The following is a 17,611-nucleotide window of genomic DNA, read 5'->3' on the forward strand; positions in this document are numbered from 1 at the left end:
GTTGCCACATCAGCAATCACCAAGTTCTTTTATTTTTTAAATTAATATTATTAATAACTTTGTTTAATAATCGATGTGCGGTCGTGCGCCATCCCCTCCCCTCCCCCTCCCCCTGGACGATTGTTCTAAGCGAAGCGGCACACGCAAAATCGCGATGTCTGCGGATGTAGCACCTCTCCAGTGCACCAGTGCGCGGGGGGAAGCGCACTCAACGGAGCTCATTAAACCGCCGGAACAGAACACGAACAATCGGAAATATCACAAAACCCTGAGTAACGTTTTATACGAAGATCAAATCAAATCACACGTTGCTCTAAGAAAAACAAACAAAAAAAATGCGATAATTGAATGTTTTGAAAATTCATGCAAGCTTACGGCAACATTCCACAAAAGTAGAAGCTTTTATATTGAAAATATAAAAATAACTTAGGTGCCATATTGGCGCGGATTTCTCGCAGCTGAAATGTATCAGGATGTAGCGAGGTAAGCCCTGCGGCGAAAATGAGGCAGCGATCGCTGACTGCTGTATTTCATTAAATAAATAAAATTAAGGAAAGTCAAACTAGATAGAAAAGTGAATAAACAGCAAAATTAAATAGTGCCAAATTGCTTCACACAGTGCTAAAAACCAAATTAAGAGATCCAGTATATCCTGCCCCAACGTTTTAAATTCTCAGGTTCGGTGAAGTTATGTTCATGTGCTTAGGAATCGCCAAGGAATGAAGGCACAGGTAGAGCGTGAAAACGGCTTTACTTTATTGTTTTCCTGGAAAACAATAAATACTATATACGAAATGCTGCAGATGAGGTGCTTATATCCCGAGCCTCTGCTTCTTTTTCTTGCTCTTGAGTAGTGATGGAAGGGGACCGGTGAACTTGAATGCCGTTCTGAAAAAATAGAAACAATATTATTCTATCTTCTTACATCTACTATTCTATAGAAGTTCACCAAAGAAAGTGACCTTACTGGCACGTGGAGCAGATAGGGCTGAAAGCACAGAATACTGAAAACAAAATAAAACAAAATGGTTAGTTTCCAGCATGGACTCCAATCCTCAGTCATAAAAATACACCTCTAGTAGGTGACAGGTTGAGAGTGAAGCGCCATTCACACACTTGCAGCCGAGTAGGACAGAGAGACAAACCCGGTTTTCAAGCCTCTTGCGTCGGTGCAGGACCGGATGCGCTGCTGCAGTGTGGGTCCTACGCTGTCGCAAGAGGCTTAAAAAACCAGTCTTGTCTCTCTCGGTTCTACTCGGCTGCAAGTGTGTGAACGGCGCTTGAAGTGGAAGCTCCGCCCACCCTTTCCACTTCAGCATAGTGAATGCTAGAGAGGAAGTCACTCCCTCTCCAGCGTTCCCTCTGCTAAAGTGGAACAAGATAGGAGGAGCTTTCACTTCATTCTTAACTTGTCACCGAATATACATTGGTATTTTTCTTTGCGGTACAATACAAAGGTGATGAAGGCATAACTGGATGGTTAAAAATCGCACGCAATGTTTAATGTACACTTAGGTATACTCTGTTTTACCTTACAATGAACCACAGTGGATGCTGCCAGCCATCCCAGCCAATCCAGCGTTGTGAACGCATCATATCACGTGACTATTATGCGCCCCTCCCGCAGGTCACGTGACACTCACACGAGATTGGATTGGCTTGGATGGCTCATAGCAGCCTCTGCTGTCCATCGTAAGTCACAAAGGAATACACACACTACGAAACCATGAGTGTCAAACGAGTGAACATCCAGTCACCAAACAGAAAATAGGTTTTTCTTTTTTTATCACACGGTCAAAGAAATGTAGAAATGCCTCCAGGGGGCACTGTGTGACCCCAGCCACTTACTGGAGAGACACACTGAGCACACATAGCCAATCTCGATGAGGTTTCTGTGGCAGAAACAGGCTGCCCTGTAGTCCACGTGGACTGGGGGTGGGAAGACCATGTAGTTCCTGGAGGTCTTGTCCGGCAGGAACACCCACTGCACACACGTCACACCCGAGCACCTCTAAATGTGTCGATTATACGTGACAGGCCCAAAGGTGTGCAGTGTGTGTTGTGAATGCGCTGGGCACATGCTCCGTGTGGTGTGTGCGTGAGACGTGAGGTCACGTGAATCTGCGAGTCCCGTTACCTTAAACGATGAGTATGGCGCACACGAAACACAACACGGAAGTAGAGCACACAGTGTGCACTCTATACTCATCGGCTTAGACGTGATCAACCAACTAGCCCAAGCTTTGTCTTCACAAGTCACATATGATGGCATGATGTCGTGCGACATCATGACATTGCATGATGTCATCATGTCACATTATATGACATCACGGAACACCCAACCTTGACATCAAGTCAGGTGATGTCATACGACTTCAGGGGGATATAAGCAATGTAGCCCATATGGGGCTATGCTGTTACATGACCTTGACTTGTGTGTCGGTCGTGCATATGTAATGTGCCACTTTTCTCATAAAACCTAGACCTATCACACGTTCAGTGTTAAAATTGCCTGGTGTCCACCCGTTTTTTGACAGTTACATCCAACCCTTTTGAACTAGGAGAGGAGAACAAAGCTAAAGTTAGTTGGTGACTGTGAGGATAAAAACAAAACAAAAAGGTGTATGACAAAAAATGGCCTTTTTCCTAACTTTGTAAAAAAAAGTGTAGGTGGACCGTGGCAAGCTTCTGCAGAATCAACTAACATGGCCGCTGCTGTTTTTTCTTTTCTCTGTAATTAATTTCAAGCTTGTTACGAGAAGGGTTGTAGGGTACTGGAACCAAAAGTATGCTCTTGCCATTAGCAAGTCCCCAATAGACCGATTTCACCAAGCGTTCGAAGCATGCGCGAGGCAGCTATAACTTTAGTTCACAGGAGGCAATCGGCATTGCACGACTGTTCGTGGCTTGCACGCGCAGAGCTCCAGCGAGGTTGTTGCATGCGCAGAAAGACTAAAGTTCCCTCGATGCTTTGCGGCAGCGGTGGCATAGTCAAACTGGCTGGTGAGATCGGTCTATTTCAGAGAATGTCACAAGGAAGGCCAAAAATTATTACAATATTTCTGATAAGAACAAGAGGAAGAAAGGCAGAAAAGAAGAAGAGAAGCACTGGGACCTTCATCAGAAACAACTCATTTGTTACTCTTGTAGTATACCACTTTATTTACTTTATAATTAGGTTTTGCATTTTTGGAGTTTATTCTTGAGCAAATCGGAAGGTGTTTTTCAGAGTACAACTGTTCGCCCAAGAATCCCCGAGTTCATGGGAAATATGGTAGCAAAGCTACTTTTGACTACTATATAATTTTACATTTCCTTTAGTAAATTAAAACCATTTTATAGGCACCTGGAATGATTGCCGTGGGACCGGAACCTTTCCTTTCGAGGGAATTGGAGTAATATGTGTTTTTAACTAAAATAAAAAATTCAACCTCTACACAATTTCAAAACACAGCCCGAAATTTCAGCTCCATAGACCAAATACAAGGCACAGAAATTGCATCCAGGAATGAGCGCTCTCCGACAACCAGAATGACACTGCCAGTAAACCATTTCCCCTTCTGTCACATGTGCTGTCTCTCTTTCGTGTGGGTGGTGCACCCCTTCCGACACATGGCGTACAGCATAAGCTGCAACAAGCTTGATGCAGCCATACGATGCCTCTCATCACACTAACCAGTGGTCGGTGATGAAACAAAAGTGAGACTCGCTGTTCTAGATATCTGGAGCAACGTATTGGGCTCGACAAGACCGAAGTTTGAAGTGCACCTTGCACCATGTGTGGCGAGAACTTACCAGCAAATACTGCAACAAGCCAGCATGGTTTGGAACCTTCATATACTTTCCTCCCGTGATGTCACAGCCCTAACAAATGAGTGAATACACAATCAGGAACACAAAAAAAAAGATCCGTTTAAAAAATTAGTTTGGTTTACCTTTTGTTAACAAAGAAAAATCTGACCCGTAAATACCGATGTCTTACCTGTTGAAGCAAGCCAGAGTCTTTTTCAAGAACACAAGCATCGATGATGACATTCTGCGAATTAGAAAACAGAGGAGTACAGACTCATTCATCCATGTCTGGTTAAGGGCAGCATCAAAAATATGTTTATTTAAATGCAAAACAAATGTTTTCAAGTGTGTTTCTTTTTTTTGCCACGATCAATTGAGGATTGAAATAAGCTGCTGTGTGACATTGTGGAAACGACTTTGCCGGAGCTGTTGTTTAAAAAAGTTCTAGACTATCTGTAATGCTTCTTCTAACTATTTTGTTTTCCCATACTCGTTCTGTATTGCTCATGTGCAGTGTTCTTTTTCTTGTTTGCACTGTATTCTTCCATTTCTGTGCCGCCTCCTCCTCCTCCCCCCCCTTTTTACTGTGATGCCTCTTCAGGCAATGAATGTAGGTATCAAAATAAATAAAGCATGTGACGTGGTACTTACCAAACATACAAGAATACCAACAGAGTAGTAAGTCTGTTGACAGATGTAGCTTGATATCACCAAACCAGAGCTGGAACTTACCTTTTTTTGTGCAGTGAAGAAGACATTCATGAAGTTGAGATATTGTGAGGCACTTTCTCCAGATGCCGACAGCACCTAGTTTCGAAAAAGACCAAGAGATTTGCTGCCACTCATTAACCACTTCAACTGCAAAGGCGCCATCACATCCAGTGCAACCTCCCAAGTCAGAAACTCTGTTTGGACCACCCCTAAAGTTGGATGGCCCATAAGTACACAATAAGTATTCAGAATAGAAGGGTTTTAAGTTTAAACATGTAGTAAGTATAACCACAGTAAAAGTTTTAAAAAAAAGGAGAAAAAAAAAAAAAGACTTACAAGAATTCTTGAAGCAATCTTGTTCTGTGACGACGACTCTTTTTCTATCCTATTGATGTCTTAGATAACTCTATCAGGAATATTATAACACATTACAGCCTTTACATTATAAAACATTACAGCCTTAAACATAATGAACATATAAAATTATATATAAACATATAAACAAATTGTATTCACAATTTTTTACGAGCAGCTAACTGAGTGTAATACCTGTGCAACTTGTGAAAAAAAATAAAGTCTCGGGGTCACAGGGGAAGGGGAAGGGTACAGGCCGACTAGTTTTGAGGGGTCACAAATTAATCCCACAAAAGAACTGAACCGAAACAAAATCCGTTTTTAGAATGAAGAAAGCATAGGCTGCTTTACGAGATGAGAGACCTAGCCATAGCAGCCTTGGCTACAATCACTCCAGGCTTCTGCACTTTAAGTGTTTCATATCCCCATACAATGTGCAAACTTGAGCTATAGCATTAAACCTGCGTTCGTAGGACAATGATAATTGTGTAACCACATCTGCCAGTTTCTCTGAGGATGCAAGATGCATATCCAGGGCTAATGCTATAACTTTACGGGAATCGGACATTGACTAGACGATATGCGAAATTGCTCAAACATCTGGCGACACTGTGTGCACAGCCATTTTTGTTAGGTCGAGATTCCTCTGCTGTTTGTAGATTTCATAGCATTGTCGGAAACGATCGAGGCCTACTGCTCACCGTCATCTGTCCTCATCCACACTTGTGAGCTAAGGGATACCGTATTTACTCGCATATTGGTCGATACGTCGTATAGGTCGACCCCCTAACTTCGGGACCCCCGAAAAAAAAAAAAAGTTGAAAAATATAATACCGGGATTCGCGTATTGGTCGACCCCCCAGTTTTGATGAGGCGATTTTTGAAAAACAGGTCGACCTATACGCGAGTAAATACGGTAGTATTGTTTTACTCTCTTCCTTGCACGTGTACGTGCTCATTGCACCGCCGGTTGCTGGTTTCTCACTGTCATTAACATGGCGGTTATACACATCAGCTTGAAATTTGGCTGAGTGCCGGCTAAGGCACGGGCGTAGACGCGGGCACCTGGTTTCAGAAAGCGCTTTCTCTACGCGAGCGAAAAATTCTTCAGAACTACACTTTCGAGCCCTGGCCTTTACCAGCGCCAAAGCCAGCTCAGACAGAGCAGGTTCTTTGATGCCCCACTAGAAGGGCAGTACATTTCGCAAATAGTCTATTGATTTTCATCTGCTTACCTGTTTATTCAGTCAGGAGTAGAATTTCATTATGTTTTGTACACACAAAACAAGGCAAGGGTTGTTCAAAAAGATGGTCAGCTCTCTTAAGATTTTTTTCTCTCTTTTGTAATTTGAAGCACTGCTCCAGATATTTCACTTTGATGGTTTCATCTCAAGATGAAAACTTGATACTGCAAAAGCACTTGACACGCTTCTTGAAACAACAACCTTTCCAATATGTGTCGTTTGAAATCGGATTTATTGCTTTGTCGCTCGCTCGTGCCACTTGCACACCGCTCGTGCCACTTGCACACCGCATGTTTTAACTTCATAGCGCATACTACTGAAACGGCTGATCAAATGGGAGATGCGATTGCAGAACAGAAAGGATACAGCAGAGGGCGAGGCTCAGTCCGCCTGTCAAAAGGGATTCCCCAGCAGCGGACTCCGAATCATCTGAAAGGAAACCCACGAGAAAATTTCTTACTAGAAGCAGGCATGAAACGTGGAATAGTAGTTAAATTGCCAAGGTACAAACAACAAAAAATTTCCGGGTCCACTTTCTGGTTAAATTGCAATGGCTATAGACATTTTTGCAAAAATCCCAAAAGCCCGCACGCAACGCACGACAAATTACGAGAGTCCTCGGTGCGTTCCTCCCATTGTTTTTCTTCATGCCACCACATGAAATGTGCAAGCAGGCACAGGTTACCGAGGAAACACGGCTTAAGCGGGCGAGCCAAGTGAGCGCACGCAAAAGGGGGTATCGTGTTGGCTGGCCGGCAAGGCCAGCCCTTTATCAACCCACCCCTTTGCACCGTCTCCGTCGTCTGCTACACCAACGCTTTGTCAAACCCTACCACGGTTGTGAACGAGCAGTTTTCACATCGTATTACAAGAAGTGGATTTGTTGACGCCACAAAACGTGAAGGTGTTACGATGCATTCGGCGCAGATATGGTACGCCGCCATCGACGTACGACATTTCGGCGGACAGCTGAGGCGACAGCTGCCACAACTCACGCACAGTTGCGGAGGCGCAACGAGAAAGCGCATCCTCCGTACCTCAGTTTCCAGAAATGCCCCGCTGTCGTGGCGCCACACATATTACGACAAGTCTATTTCGGGATGCGCGATTTAAAAATCGGTTTAAAAACAGCCGCGGGGATGGGTAAAGCCAACGCACGCTGCTCTGCAATCAGTCGCTCGGCGGAAACTCGAGCAGTTACAGATTTGGACTCGGTTTAACGATAGCGATCCGTATGTTCGCTCGTCTTCTTCGTCAGCACTTCTACGACCATACCACCCGAATCGCAACAAGTAGGTAGATGTGCCGCTGGATCCTTGACATGACAGTAAGGAAGCTAAATGCATCGGTTGAAGACGCCATCTTGGCACCAAACCCGCGCTACATATAGTAGGTCACAGGTAAAGAACTTGGTAGTAGCTCTGCCTCCACCACATGCTCGGTGCCTTGCTTCCGCTTGCTTTTGGCTCTGTTACAAAGTATCACCAAAGGCGGGAACTCGAAGCAGAGATTATACCGGGCGTTTCAGGGAAAGATTTTCAAAAGTCGTCAAAAATAGGGTGACCGAGAAAAAAAGAAACTCTTTCCAGGGAACGGACTGTCAGTCAGGGGGGATGTCAGGGATTGCAAAATGCATGCTAATTAGCTAAATAATCAATGAAAACATACTAATTAACTTTTTTAAATAGTGAAAATATACATTGTTTCGATTAGAAACTTTCTGAGCATCAACGAAAACCACTAAATCAACTCAATTTAGAAAGATATAAAGCAGGTACAGCATTCTACCATGCTCCAAAAGAAATACTTAATTCGAACGCCTTTTGAGGTTTCAGTTTCTTATCGGAGTGCATTTTTGCACCGGCAGTCCTGCCACCATATGGTCGAGGCGCCACATTATTGTCTCACCTCCCTCGTAGGATAAAACTATCAGTGATGTGATTGGCCTAAGCCATTTTGGAGCACCTCTTGGAGCAGCCAAAACAGCTTTTTGGAGCAGCAAAAGTGGCCTTTGGAGCAGCCAGAACAGTGCTCTGGAGCAGCCAGAACAGTGCTTTGGAGCAGCAAACGTGGCTTCTGGAGCAGCCAAAACAGTGTTTCGGAGTAGCAAAAGTAATTTTTAAAACAAAAATTCTTAGAATTTTTTTTTTGTTGTTTTTGTTTTATGTGCTGGTCAAACGAAGGACACTTTGTGCTGCGTTGTGACGGAACTCGCTTTTTGTGTTTTTACTGCTGAGACATCCCACAAGTGTACAGTGCTGTAGGCGTTGCCAAGCGATTTCGAAAAGAACGCTTGCCACCGCTTTACTGGTTCCCGACGTGCCAGATTTTCGTCAAAAGTAAGCAAACATAAGACAATGAATTCCAAGAGTACCAGCTGGTGCCTCTGTCGTGAGGTTTTTTTTGTTCCTTCGGGAGGACCTCGGGTTCCTTCTGGAAGACCTCGGGAGAACCTCGGGTTTCTTCGGGAGGACCTCGGGTTCCTTCGAGAGGACCTCGGGTTTTTTCGGGAGGACCTCGGGTTCCTTTGGGAGGGCCTCGGGAGGACCTCGGGTTCCTTCGCGAGGACCTTAGAGGACCTCGGGTTCTTTCAAGAGGGGGGTCACATACCCCCCCCCCCCCCCCCGGAGAACACGTGACTCTACAGTACCCTTCCCTCCTCCTCCTCAGGAGCTGAGCTCTAATTCGGCGTTACAGGGAGTTGTAAACGGCTTTCATTTTTTTTCTGTCAGTGCTCATAACTTCGACCATCAGTTTATGTCCCCAAAAGTTTGCCCTCATTGTGCCCTTTTGCAGATTGCCCCGTTGAAGGTTGCCCTCCTTCTCTGTGGACCCTGGTTGGGGGGTTTGAAGCGTCTTTCATTATTTGTGGGTCGAAGCGCGTCTGAAAGCTGCATTCGTCAGACTGGCCAGTACTGTCCCAAGGCTCTTCGGACATTTTGGGACTTCCCTCGTCTATCGCAAATTTAGTGCGCGCTTCCGAAATTGCGTGCAGTAAACAGGAAGGATCAGGTGAGAATGACAGATGTGAGCCTTGGAATGTATGCATGCATATATTACAATAATGACATGTGAATAACACTGTGTATCAAATGTGAATAAAAATTGAACCGTTTCTCGTCTTGATTGTTTGTTTCTATTCGTGATATTCTCCGTCGATAACAGCCGTTTGAAGCGTCTGCACGAAATGCACCGGTATTTTGGAAATAAATAAACACCGAGAAACATCCGCCGATTTTCAACATAAATAAACACGGGAAAGTATACAGCCTAGCTATTATTAGTATGTTTCTTGCAATCCCCGACATCCGCCATGCCCGGTAGTCTGTTCCTGGAAAGAGTATATTTTTTCTCGACCACCCTATTTTTAGGCTTTTTTGAAGGTTTTTGCTAAAAACACCCGGTATATCATCAGCAGCGCCACCTAGCTCCACTGACTCAGCCGGCATCAATATGACAGCAACCATCCAATCAAGGAGCTCCACTTGGATCCCCAGCAGGTGTACGCAAAACGCAACACCCTGAGACCGCTCGGTGACTAGAACCGGCACGAATGGCGTACCGGAAAGGACAAGCTCCTTGACTCCGTCTTTGATCGCTCCGGTCACCTCGGTGAACAGCTCGTACTGGCCATCCACAGAGTATGTGTCAGACGAAGATTCCTGGGGCTTAGGATAGATGAAGGTGCTGAAAAGCAAAAGAAGCAGATTTCACTTCACTCCTGCTCGTGTTCTGTACACTGTACATGGCATGCATCGGCATCTCATCAGAGGCCATTGCAGTTGCCTTGCTGCTGACTGCATGCCTCCTGCAGTACATATTTGGCATCAGTAAATATTTTTATCTCTGCAAGAACAACTATGCCCGTTTTCATCTCATAAAAAAAAGGAAGTTTTGTGTATTGTTCATACACCAAGCAAAGTAGTTCTTATAAGATTCGGTTGTCAGAAAAAGAAGAGATGGTTTTGGCATTAGAAACATGCATGTCTTTATTAGGTAACATATAGTACAGGGACTTCTTGAGAAAAGAGAACCATGTTCTTCTACCCAGCTAAATCAACACTGCATCACAGAAAGCTTAAAGCCCGTGAGAATGCGACGCCAGCTGTTGGTACAGAATGCGAATGTTTGAGAGTATGACATTACCTGGATAAAAGATAATTGAGAAAAATGAAATATCTCTGAGTCAACGTTCACTTAAGCCTAATTTTCTCGAAACAAGAAATGACACTGTGAGTGCCTGTATCACCTATTTTAGTGAAAAACAGCTTGTCAGCAAAAAAGCAAACAATATCCTTCTTCTTGCTGACAAGTGTTTTTTACTGATATAAATTCCACAGTCGTCCACAATGTCGAGTTGTGTTTTGACGATATTAGACTTGGGTGGATGTTGGCTTGTAGAGAAATTTAATATTTCTTGGCTATCTTTTGATCTAAGTAATGCAGTGATGTGATTGGCCTAAGCCATTTTGACGCACGCTTCGGAGCGACCAAAACAGTGTTTTAGAGCAGCAAATGTGGCCTTTGGAGCAGCAAAAGCAACTTTTGGAGCAGCCAAGACAGTGTTTCGGAGCAGCAAAAGTGGATTTTGGAACAGATATTCTTAGGAAAATAAAAATATTTGTTTTAAGTGCTGTACAAACGAAGGGCACTTTGTGCTCTGATGTGACGTGTTGTGAAGGAACTCGCTGCTTCTGTTTTTACTGTTCAGACATCTCACAAGTGTACAGCGCCGTAGGCGTTTCCGAGTAATTCCGAAAAAACGCTTCTCACCGTTTTACTGGTTCCGAACATGCCAGATTTTCGTCAAACGTAAGCAAACACAAAAAAAAAAAATGAATTGCAAGCGTCCCAGCTGGTGCCTCAGTCATGCAATCATGTTCGCATGCACGTGAGGCCAACTTCGGCAGACTTGCTGTTGGGCATGCTTCGTCGCGCGAGCGCAGACAACGGCTGTCCGATCGAAACCGAAACCATGCCCCTCAGCTCCGTCGCTAACCTATCCCCGAAATCGTACACAAAATGTAACTTTCGAGCATGCGACAAAAACAGCCCTTGGCACGTGCTTGCTAGGCTGGCAACAAGGTACAAGCTAAACACATAGAAAATAAAGAACCTGAGTGCATCGATGCAAGACATTGCGAGTCAGCCTCAAAATGTTCTTGGGAGTGCTTTGTGCAACGACTGAACTTGAGACAGACAAGCACGCTGTGCAGGTTTAGCGTGCAGACATTGCCTTTTTTGCTTTAGCTCACTTCTCTTCATCAACTTTCCTTCACGGCAGATTTTTCACGCACCGAGGTCCCTCTCGAAGGAAGGCCCACCGAGAGGAATCTAGATAATCAATACTTTGACAGAGCAGTCATTGAATTAAAGATGAATTTTTGTAGTAACGTATGATTTAAACAAGAACAGGCATGATGATGAACGTGCGGCGGTACTTAGTTTCATTTCAGAAAGTACCATATCTGCAGTGATGTGGGGACGGCAACATTCGACATCGTACGACCACGGCGACTGAAAGGCAGTAGCCAAATACAGTTTTCCCACGGCTGTTACTTCAGCTCACAAAGTAACTCCTCTCGTGCAAAAACGTGGTTTCATTTCACAGCATGACGGCATGGCTGGTACCCGGCACGCTAGCGTGGGAGCGTCTGCACACATCCGCGTCTATCGCTGAAAATATAAAAAAAGGAGACGAGAGACGAGACCCACAAGACGAGAGCGCGAAACGCGAGACGCAGAGAAAACCATGCAAGACCGGGTGAACAATTGATGCACGATACTTTGTATCAGGCGGCCGCTTGCGCCACATAACACACGCCTGCTCAATTACAGTACTCAGTTTAGTTTCGCTTTTTTGAAAGGCGACCTAACTTGGTCCTTTGGCGCAGGCTTGGCACGGATTACCCATATTTTGGCGAAATGGAGCAGGATGTAGCAGGGTTAGCCCCTTGGCGTAGTTTGGCGCAATTGGCACAGTTTGGCGCAATTGGCGCAGCTATCACATCACTGGTAATGTCATGTTTTCAAACATTCGCATTCTATCCCAACCGCTAGTGTCACATTCTCCCGGAGCTTGAACTTTCGGCAATGCATAGTATTCGCAACTCCAATGCCCAGATGACGGAAGAGACAGAGACAGACTTTTTATGAGCCTGCTCGCTGACGTTGGTTAACGAGCTTAAATTAATTTATTTGGCTACAAATGCAAAACGGTCAGGGCAGGAGCGTAAAAATTGTGTTGATTGTATGTTTAGACAGCCTTGGTGTTGGTACGCCTCCATGGGTGACCGATCTCTGTAGGTGAGAAATTTAGCCAGTGCAGTACAACCGCTAACCCGGGGTCTTGTACCGTGCAACACGCAATAGTGATTACACAAATGCATGACGGTACGAAACTCATCCAGACCGAAATGGGCAGGGGGTGGGTATGACAGGTGACGGAGATATCGGCGTACACTAGAAAGACCAGAATGTTTTTTTAGAGGCTGGAAGAAGATCACAGAACTTGCGACGCTTTGTGGAAGCCGAGCATGTTTTGGGTGCCGGTCACATCACTGTGTGTGACAAAATAGTTTTGTGAGTGGGTGAAAATATGGTGGTGTTTGCGCTGTGCCTGGTCAGTAGTGCCCTAAAACGTGAGTCACACATTCTGTTGGACTAGACACAAGCGTGTGAATCGTCCTTTATTAGCTTCCGGGCACTACACATTTGAAGGGTTATAAAAAATATTGGTTTATTAGAAAGACGATGAGGTTAATTGTGCTAAATAAAAAGAAACGAGCACGAGAGAAGAAACAAAAAAGGTGAGCGCACAGAAACAACACTTACCTCTTGTGAGAATGGCTTGCGATGATTGCTAACTTGTTGCAGGGATTGAGCATGAGGTGGGAGTTGCAGAATACGCTGAGGGCGTCCAGAAGCTTGGAAACGATTCCCTAGAATTTCGCGTAGGTGTCAGAGCGCTCGTCAACTGGAGCCAGAGGACCAAGAGGAAGGATACCCACCTGATCGCTCTCCAGCAAACTGGCGCACGGATTTGTGTCGATAATGGCAACCAGAAGGCTTCCTTCATCTTCTGCTAAATAGAATCGGAAATGTATCAGCTCTTTTTCAGTTACGCGCTGTAGCGTGATTCAATTTATACTAACGATCGGATTAGCACAGAAAACAGGCTAAGCGCGCAGCTCCAGTGCTGTCTATGCGTGGCTCTCCTATTTATTACGCAAATATCAAGCACAACGTCGTGGTTGTTGATTTTTCTACTTCTGATCAAGTGACTAATTACTTGCATAAACAATTCGATCAAGAGCTGCTACTACAAACCTCTAAGCGCAACTCACGGAGAAGTTCCGATAGGCTCATGTCACTGCACTCCCTTTCGGATTTTTGGCAGTTGATTTCAAGAAAAAAATCTTACGCGATAAACGAAACAGGTAGCAGTGAAAAGCAAATGCGCACTTACCGCACGGCATCTTTGTATTCGACCGGCGGCACGAGCCGACGATCCCGATTCGCGGCGATTATGAATGGAGTCGACTTTCCTGAACGGCGCAGAAAAATAAACCATAACCTAAAGACGGCGCCACATATAAGGTGATAAAAAAAAGAACTGGTCAAAATTACTGCCAACATAGCCCGACAAAAAAAAAACTCACAATATAATAATAATGTTTATAATTCTTTATTTTGGCTTTCTAGTTGTGTTTAAATAAAAATGTTTTATTTCGAGCGATTAAATATACTTTACTGCGTATCGAACAGGTCTAGGCAGAGCCTCCAAGGCCAGAAGGTCGTGGTGTTTGCTGCAAGCTTTCGGTTCGCCGGTGGATTCTGCGAACATTCGTCGAAATGTCTGGGTTCCTGACAACTCTGTACCACTCTGTATTCCGGAGAAGTTCCACCTTTGCCCTGGCAGTCATTGGTGGTGCGTTCCTCTTCGAGCGAGCGGCCGACGCCACAGCGGACGGACTCTTCGACTACCTGAATCGGGGGGTGAGTGACTTTGACCTTAGCTCTTGCTGTGCTCACCGCCCGTGCATGTAAATCTGGCACCGCTTAAGCACTGCGAACATATTAATGCTCATTAAGAAGGAATACAGGTCTTAGAATCGCCTTCTAGTCGCATCTATTATTAAGCTATGCGGCCCAAGGAAAGTTCTAGACTTCACGTGCCGTTTTGGTGGTAATCGTGTGAATATTACGTTCCCTAGCATTAATCGTGCGGAGTGGTGTGAAGGTTAAGTAAGAACGCTTTCTTAACCAAAAAGATAGAAATATGTTCCCTACAGTTCATGTTAGCATCGGTACGCATGTGCAAAACAGAATTTCTACCCAAGCAATAATCGCTAGTGCCACATGTCTACAAGTTATAAAAAAAGTAAAGAAGCCACCTTCGTGCGAGCAGTTTTCGTTGGGCAGGATCCCTTCCAACTTACCTGCCTTTTTTACAAACGCGAGGACTGTTGCATAATGCACGTGTGTAATGCCCGTTTCTCTGGTCATTTATGAATGCAGAAACAGTGGAAGGACATCAAGAAAAACTATGAATAGGACCTGGACACACCTGCAGCGGAGAAGAGCTAGATAGTCACCTTGGATGTCTGAAGACTGACTGCTGTGATGGGGGAGACATTTCTCTTGCCCCAGACTTTACACCAGAGCCAATAAAATGCAGACGGCACATACATCATGAATTCGGCACCGTGAAAGTGTTTCGTAGGTTAAGAAGTTATGTACTGACACACAAAAAAACTCATGAATTCTTGTACCTACCTCCTATAGCCCGTTGCAACTCGAGAAGGTAGGACGAGAAAAGGGAAGGCCGGGGAGGAGGAAACGGAATGCTGGAGGAGGTTACCCCTCTCCTCTCCAGCGTTCCATCTGCTTCTTCCTTTCTCTCGCCCTACCTTCTTGAACTGTAACTTACTATAGAAACATATATACTGTCGGGAAAAAAGTTTAGATAACACCTGAGCGTTGACCAAATTGCATCGCCGCGCTCCCAGACGGCGTACCACTTTCTGTCCAGATCCATGCAGTGCATATGCGCGTCCTTTTTTATCTGCTGGCTTGCTGATTTACTTGCTTGAACCTGACGCGCTCCAGTCTAATTCAAACGGTGATAGATGCCTCTCCGGCAGCCGTGATCCCACAATCTTCGCTCATTGCTCTGGACAATAGCCGAGCGACTGAGCTCGCATGCTGTGCGACACGAGCAGTAGACGCAACTCGGCAACGAGTTAAAAATAATTGCTTCCTTTTTTGCGTTACCGATCTCACCAGCCGGTCTCGTTACGCCGCCACTGCCGGCATGCATCGTGGGAGTGTAGTCTTTCGGCACGCACGACGACCCCGTTGCAAGTCTACGTGCGAGTTGCCACCGATCATCTGCAGACTACAGTTATGGCAGTGTCACGCATGCGTGGAACGCTTGCAATGCCACTGTCCAAGAAACTCCTTCGTTGCAGTGTAATTTCAAGGACAAAAGCGAGCGTTTTCATTCAATCTCTCCTTCACAAAACTTGTCGACGCAGCTGGGTGGTCGCAGCACCGCCCAGTGACGATATTTAAATGCGGCTCATAGACTGGAACTTAGCATTGCCTGGACACTCGATTTGGGCTTATAAGGATCGATAGATCGGGAAGCCTTCAGGTAGTGGCCCGTGTCCAATCGCTGCACTGACGACAATAGCCGAACCATAACGATGCCTGGAACTCGGCACGTGTCCTGTGGCTTGCCAACCCCAGTGCGTGGCTATGATCAACATTGGCGGTGTATAATCGACTCCAGATCACTTGGTTGCTTGTTCTGGTTGCGAGTTGTAAAGGTGGACGCTGCTCGTTTTAAATTTTTTTTCTGAGACTTCGATTATGTGCTATGAAAAATGAATGGGTGTTTCATGGGTCATTAACGTCGGGGGGTCTGTTCTAAACGGTATTTGTGCAAAGTACAAAAATTGTTGCATCTCCCCATTAAGATGCGCACGTGGTAAATGGCTGAAGGACGAACTGAAGAACAATGCCGGACAATTGTATACTATTTTTACAACCCAGAAATAAAATTGCAAAAAAAAAATGGTGATGGCCACATATTACTCGGAGCACCGTTGGTCGCCAAGTGTGAACTGCCCGTGCCGCAAAACTTGGTCGCTGTCCAGAGCGACGAGCGAAGACTGGAATTACGGCTACTGGAGCGGTGTCTATCGCCGTTTCAACCAGACCGCAGCGTGTCGAGTTGAAGCGAGCGAACGAGCAGGCCAGCAGATGAGACGGGACGCACGTGCGTGGGTCTCGACAGCAGGCAGCGATGCAAGTCTGTCGGCGCTCCGGCGTTATTCAAACTCTTGCTCCCGACAGACAGTCGTGTCCCGTTAAGATGCACACCTTCGTCTCCCTAAAAATCATTCGTAATCAGAATCGTCAATAATAACAAAACAGATATGCCTGTATTTACCCAGTTTGTCCCCAAAAAATGTTTCCTATATTGCAGAGTATCTGTATTAACAAAGTCCATTTAATTGGGACCATGACTGACTCTACCCTAAAGTACCCTTAGCAGTTTCTCAGACAGAAACTACTTTGGCCCCCCTTGCCCTCAAATGAAGTATTTGTCTGGAGCGGATGCAGTTTCAGCGTTGCCAAACTCTATGTAAACATTGCATCATCATTCCCAGCCGAAGCCTCCTGTATGCCTGTCGGATGGAGATAAATACAATGAAGGCCGCTGCCGTTGCTTCAGGGTGGGGACGCCACCTTCGTAGGGGCAGGATAGATACCTTAGATTGAAGGGAGGGTTCATTTCGGATCATGGTCCGCCATTGTGTCTGCCATTATACTGCATAATCTGCCATTGTGTCCGCCATTCAATTACATATGCAATTTAAAGGCAGACACCTGCAACGATCAGTCGCAAGTGCACTTGCGGTGCGTTTTTGCATGGCGAGGAGGAAAGCGGGAGGAAGGGCTAAGATTTTTGCAGACAATAAATGGCTTTCACCTCCTTGCAGCTTGTATTGCAAAAATGGCCCATAAACCTAGTGACCTCGATCAGCGAGTGGAAACTTTGTAATACAGGCTCTCAGGAGGCTAACCCATGACCTTCTACAATAATACTTAAAAAAACAAGTGAGCTGGTGATGATTCATGGTAATAAAACCCGAGACTCAGGAACACAGAAGGGGAAGTGTTGTGTTGTGTTCGTCCCCTTCTGTGTTCCTGAGTCTCGGGTTTTATTACCATGGACCTTCTACAGTTGAAAAGTGCTCAATCGAGGTTCCGTGGTTCATCGGTGGCATTTGTAATACGAGCTGCAAGGTGTCAAAAGCGTGGATTGTCTGCAAACGTTTCTGCATCATCTCCTGCTTTCCTCCTCGCCGTGCAAAGATGCACGGCAAGTGCACTTGCAACTGATCGTTGCAGGTGTCCACCATTATATTGCAAATGCTCCCCATGGTTTGAGATGGACCCTCTTTTCAATCGGCTTGGTATGCAGTGTTGCCATATTC

General features: G+C 45.3%; 1 protein-coding gene and 1 long non-coding RNA gene across 2 annotated transcripts; one reads left to right on the top strand and one right to left on the bottom strand.

The window, feature by feature from the left end:
• Positions 1-734: 734 nt before the first annotated feature.
• Positions 735-13,673, bottom strand: LOC8031426 (general transcription factor IIH subunit 3). The gene is made up of 12 exons (XM_029966506.2): positions 13,570-13,673; positions 13,112-13,182; positions 12,936-13,042; positions 9,664-9,788; positions 6,468-6,530; positions 4,840-4,898; positions 4,525-4,599; positions 3,983-4,036; positions 3,796-3,864; positions 1,849-1,984; positions 968-1,004; positions 735-888 (listed from the first exon to the last, which is right to left on the bottom strand). Exons 1-12 carry the CDS (start codon positions 13,577-13,579, stop codon positions 813-815), a joined length of 882 nt encoding a protein of 293 aa, XP_029822366.1. The 5' UTR covers positions 13,580-13,673; the 3' UTR covers positions 735-812.
• A 182-nt stretch (positions 13,674-13,855) lies between these two features.
• Positions 13,856-14,800, top strand: LOC8031425. The gene is made up of 2 exons (XR_003916533.2): positions 13,856-14,099; positions 14,622-14,800. It is a non-coding gene; the product is annotated as an uncharacterized LOC8031425 (long non-coding RNA).
• Positions 14,801-17,611: the final 2,811 nt, after the last annotated feature.

The sequence above is a fragment of the Ixodes scapularis genome, unplaced genomic scaffold (assembly GCF_016920785.2).
Source record: "Ixodes scapularis isolate PalLabHiFi unplaced genomic scaffold, ASM1692078v2 PGA_scaffold1__304_contigs__length_218370807, whole genome shotgun sequence".
Lineage (NCBI taxonomy): Eukaryota > Metazoa > Arthropoda > Arachnida > Ixodida > Ixodidae > Ixodes > Ixodes scapularis.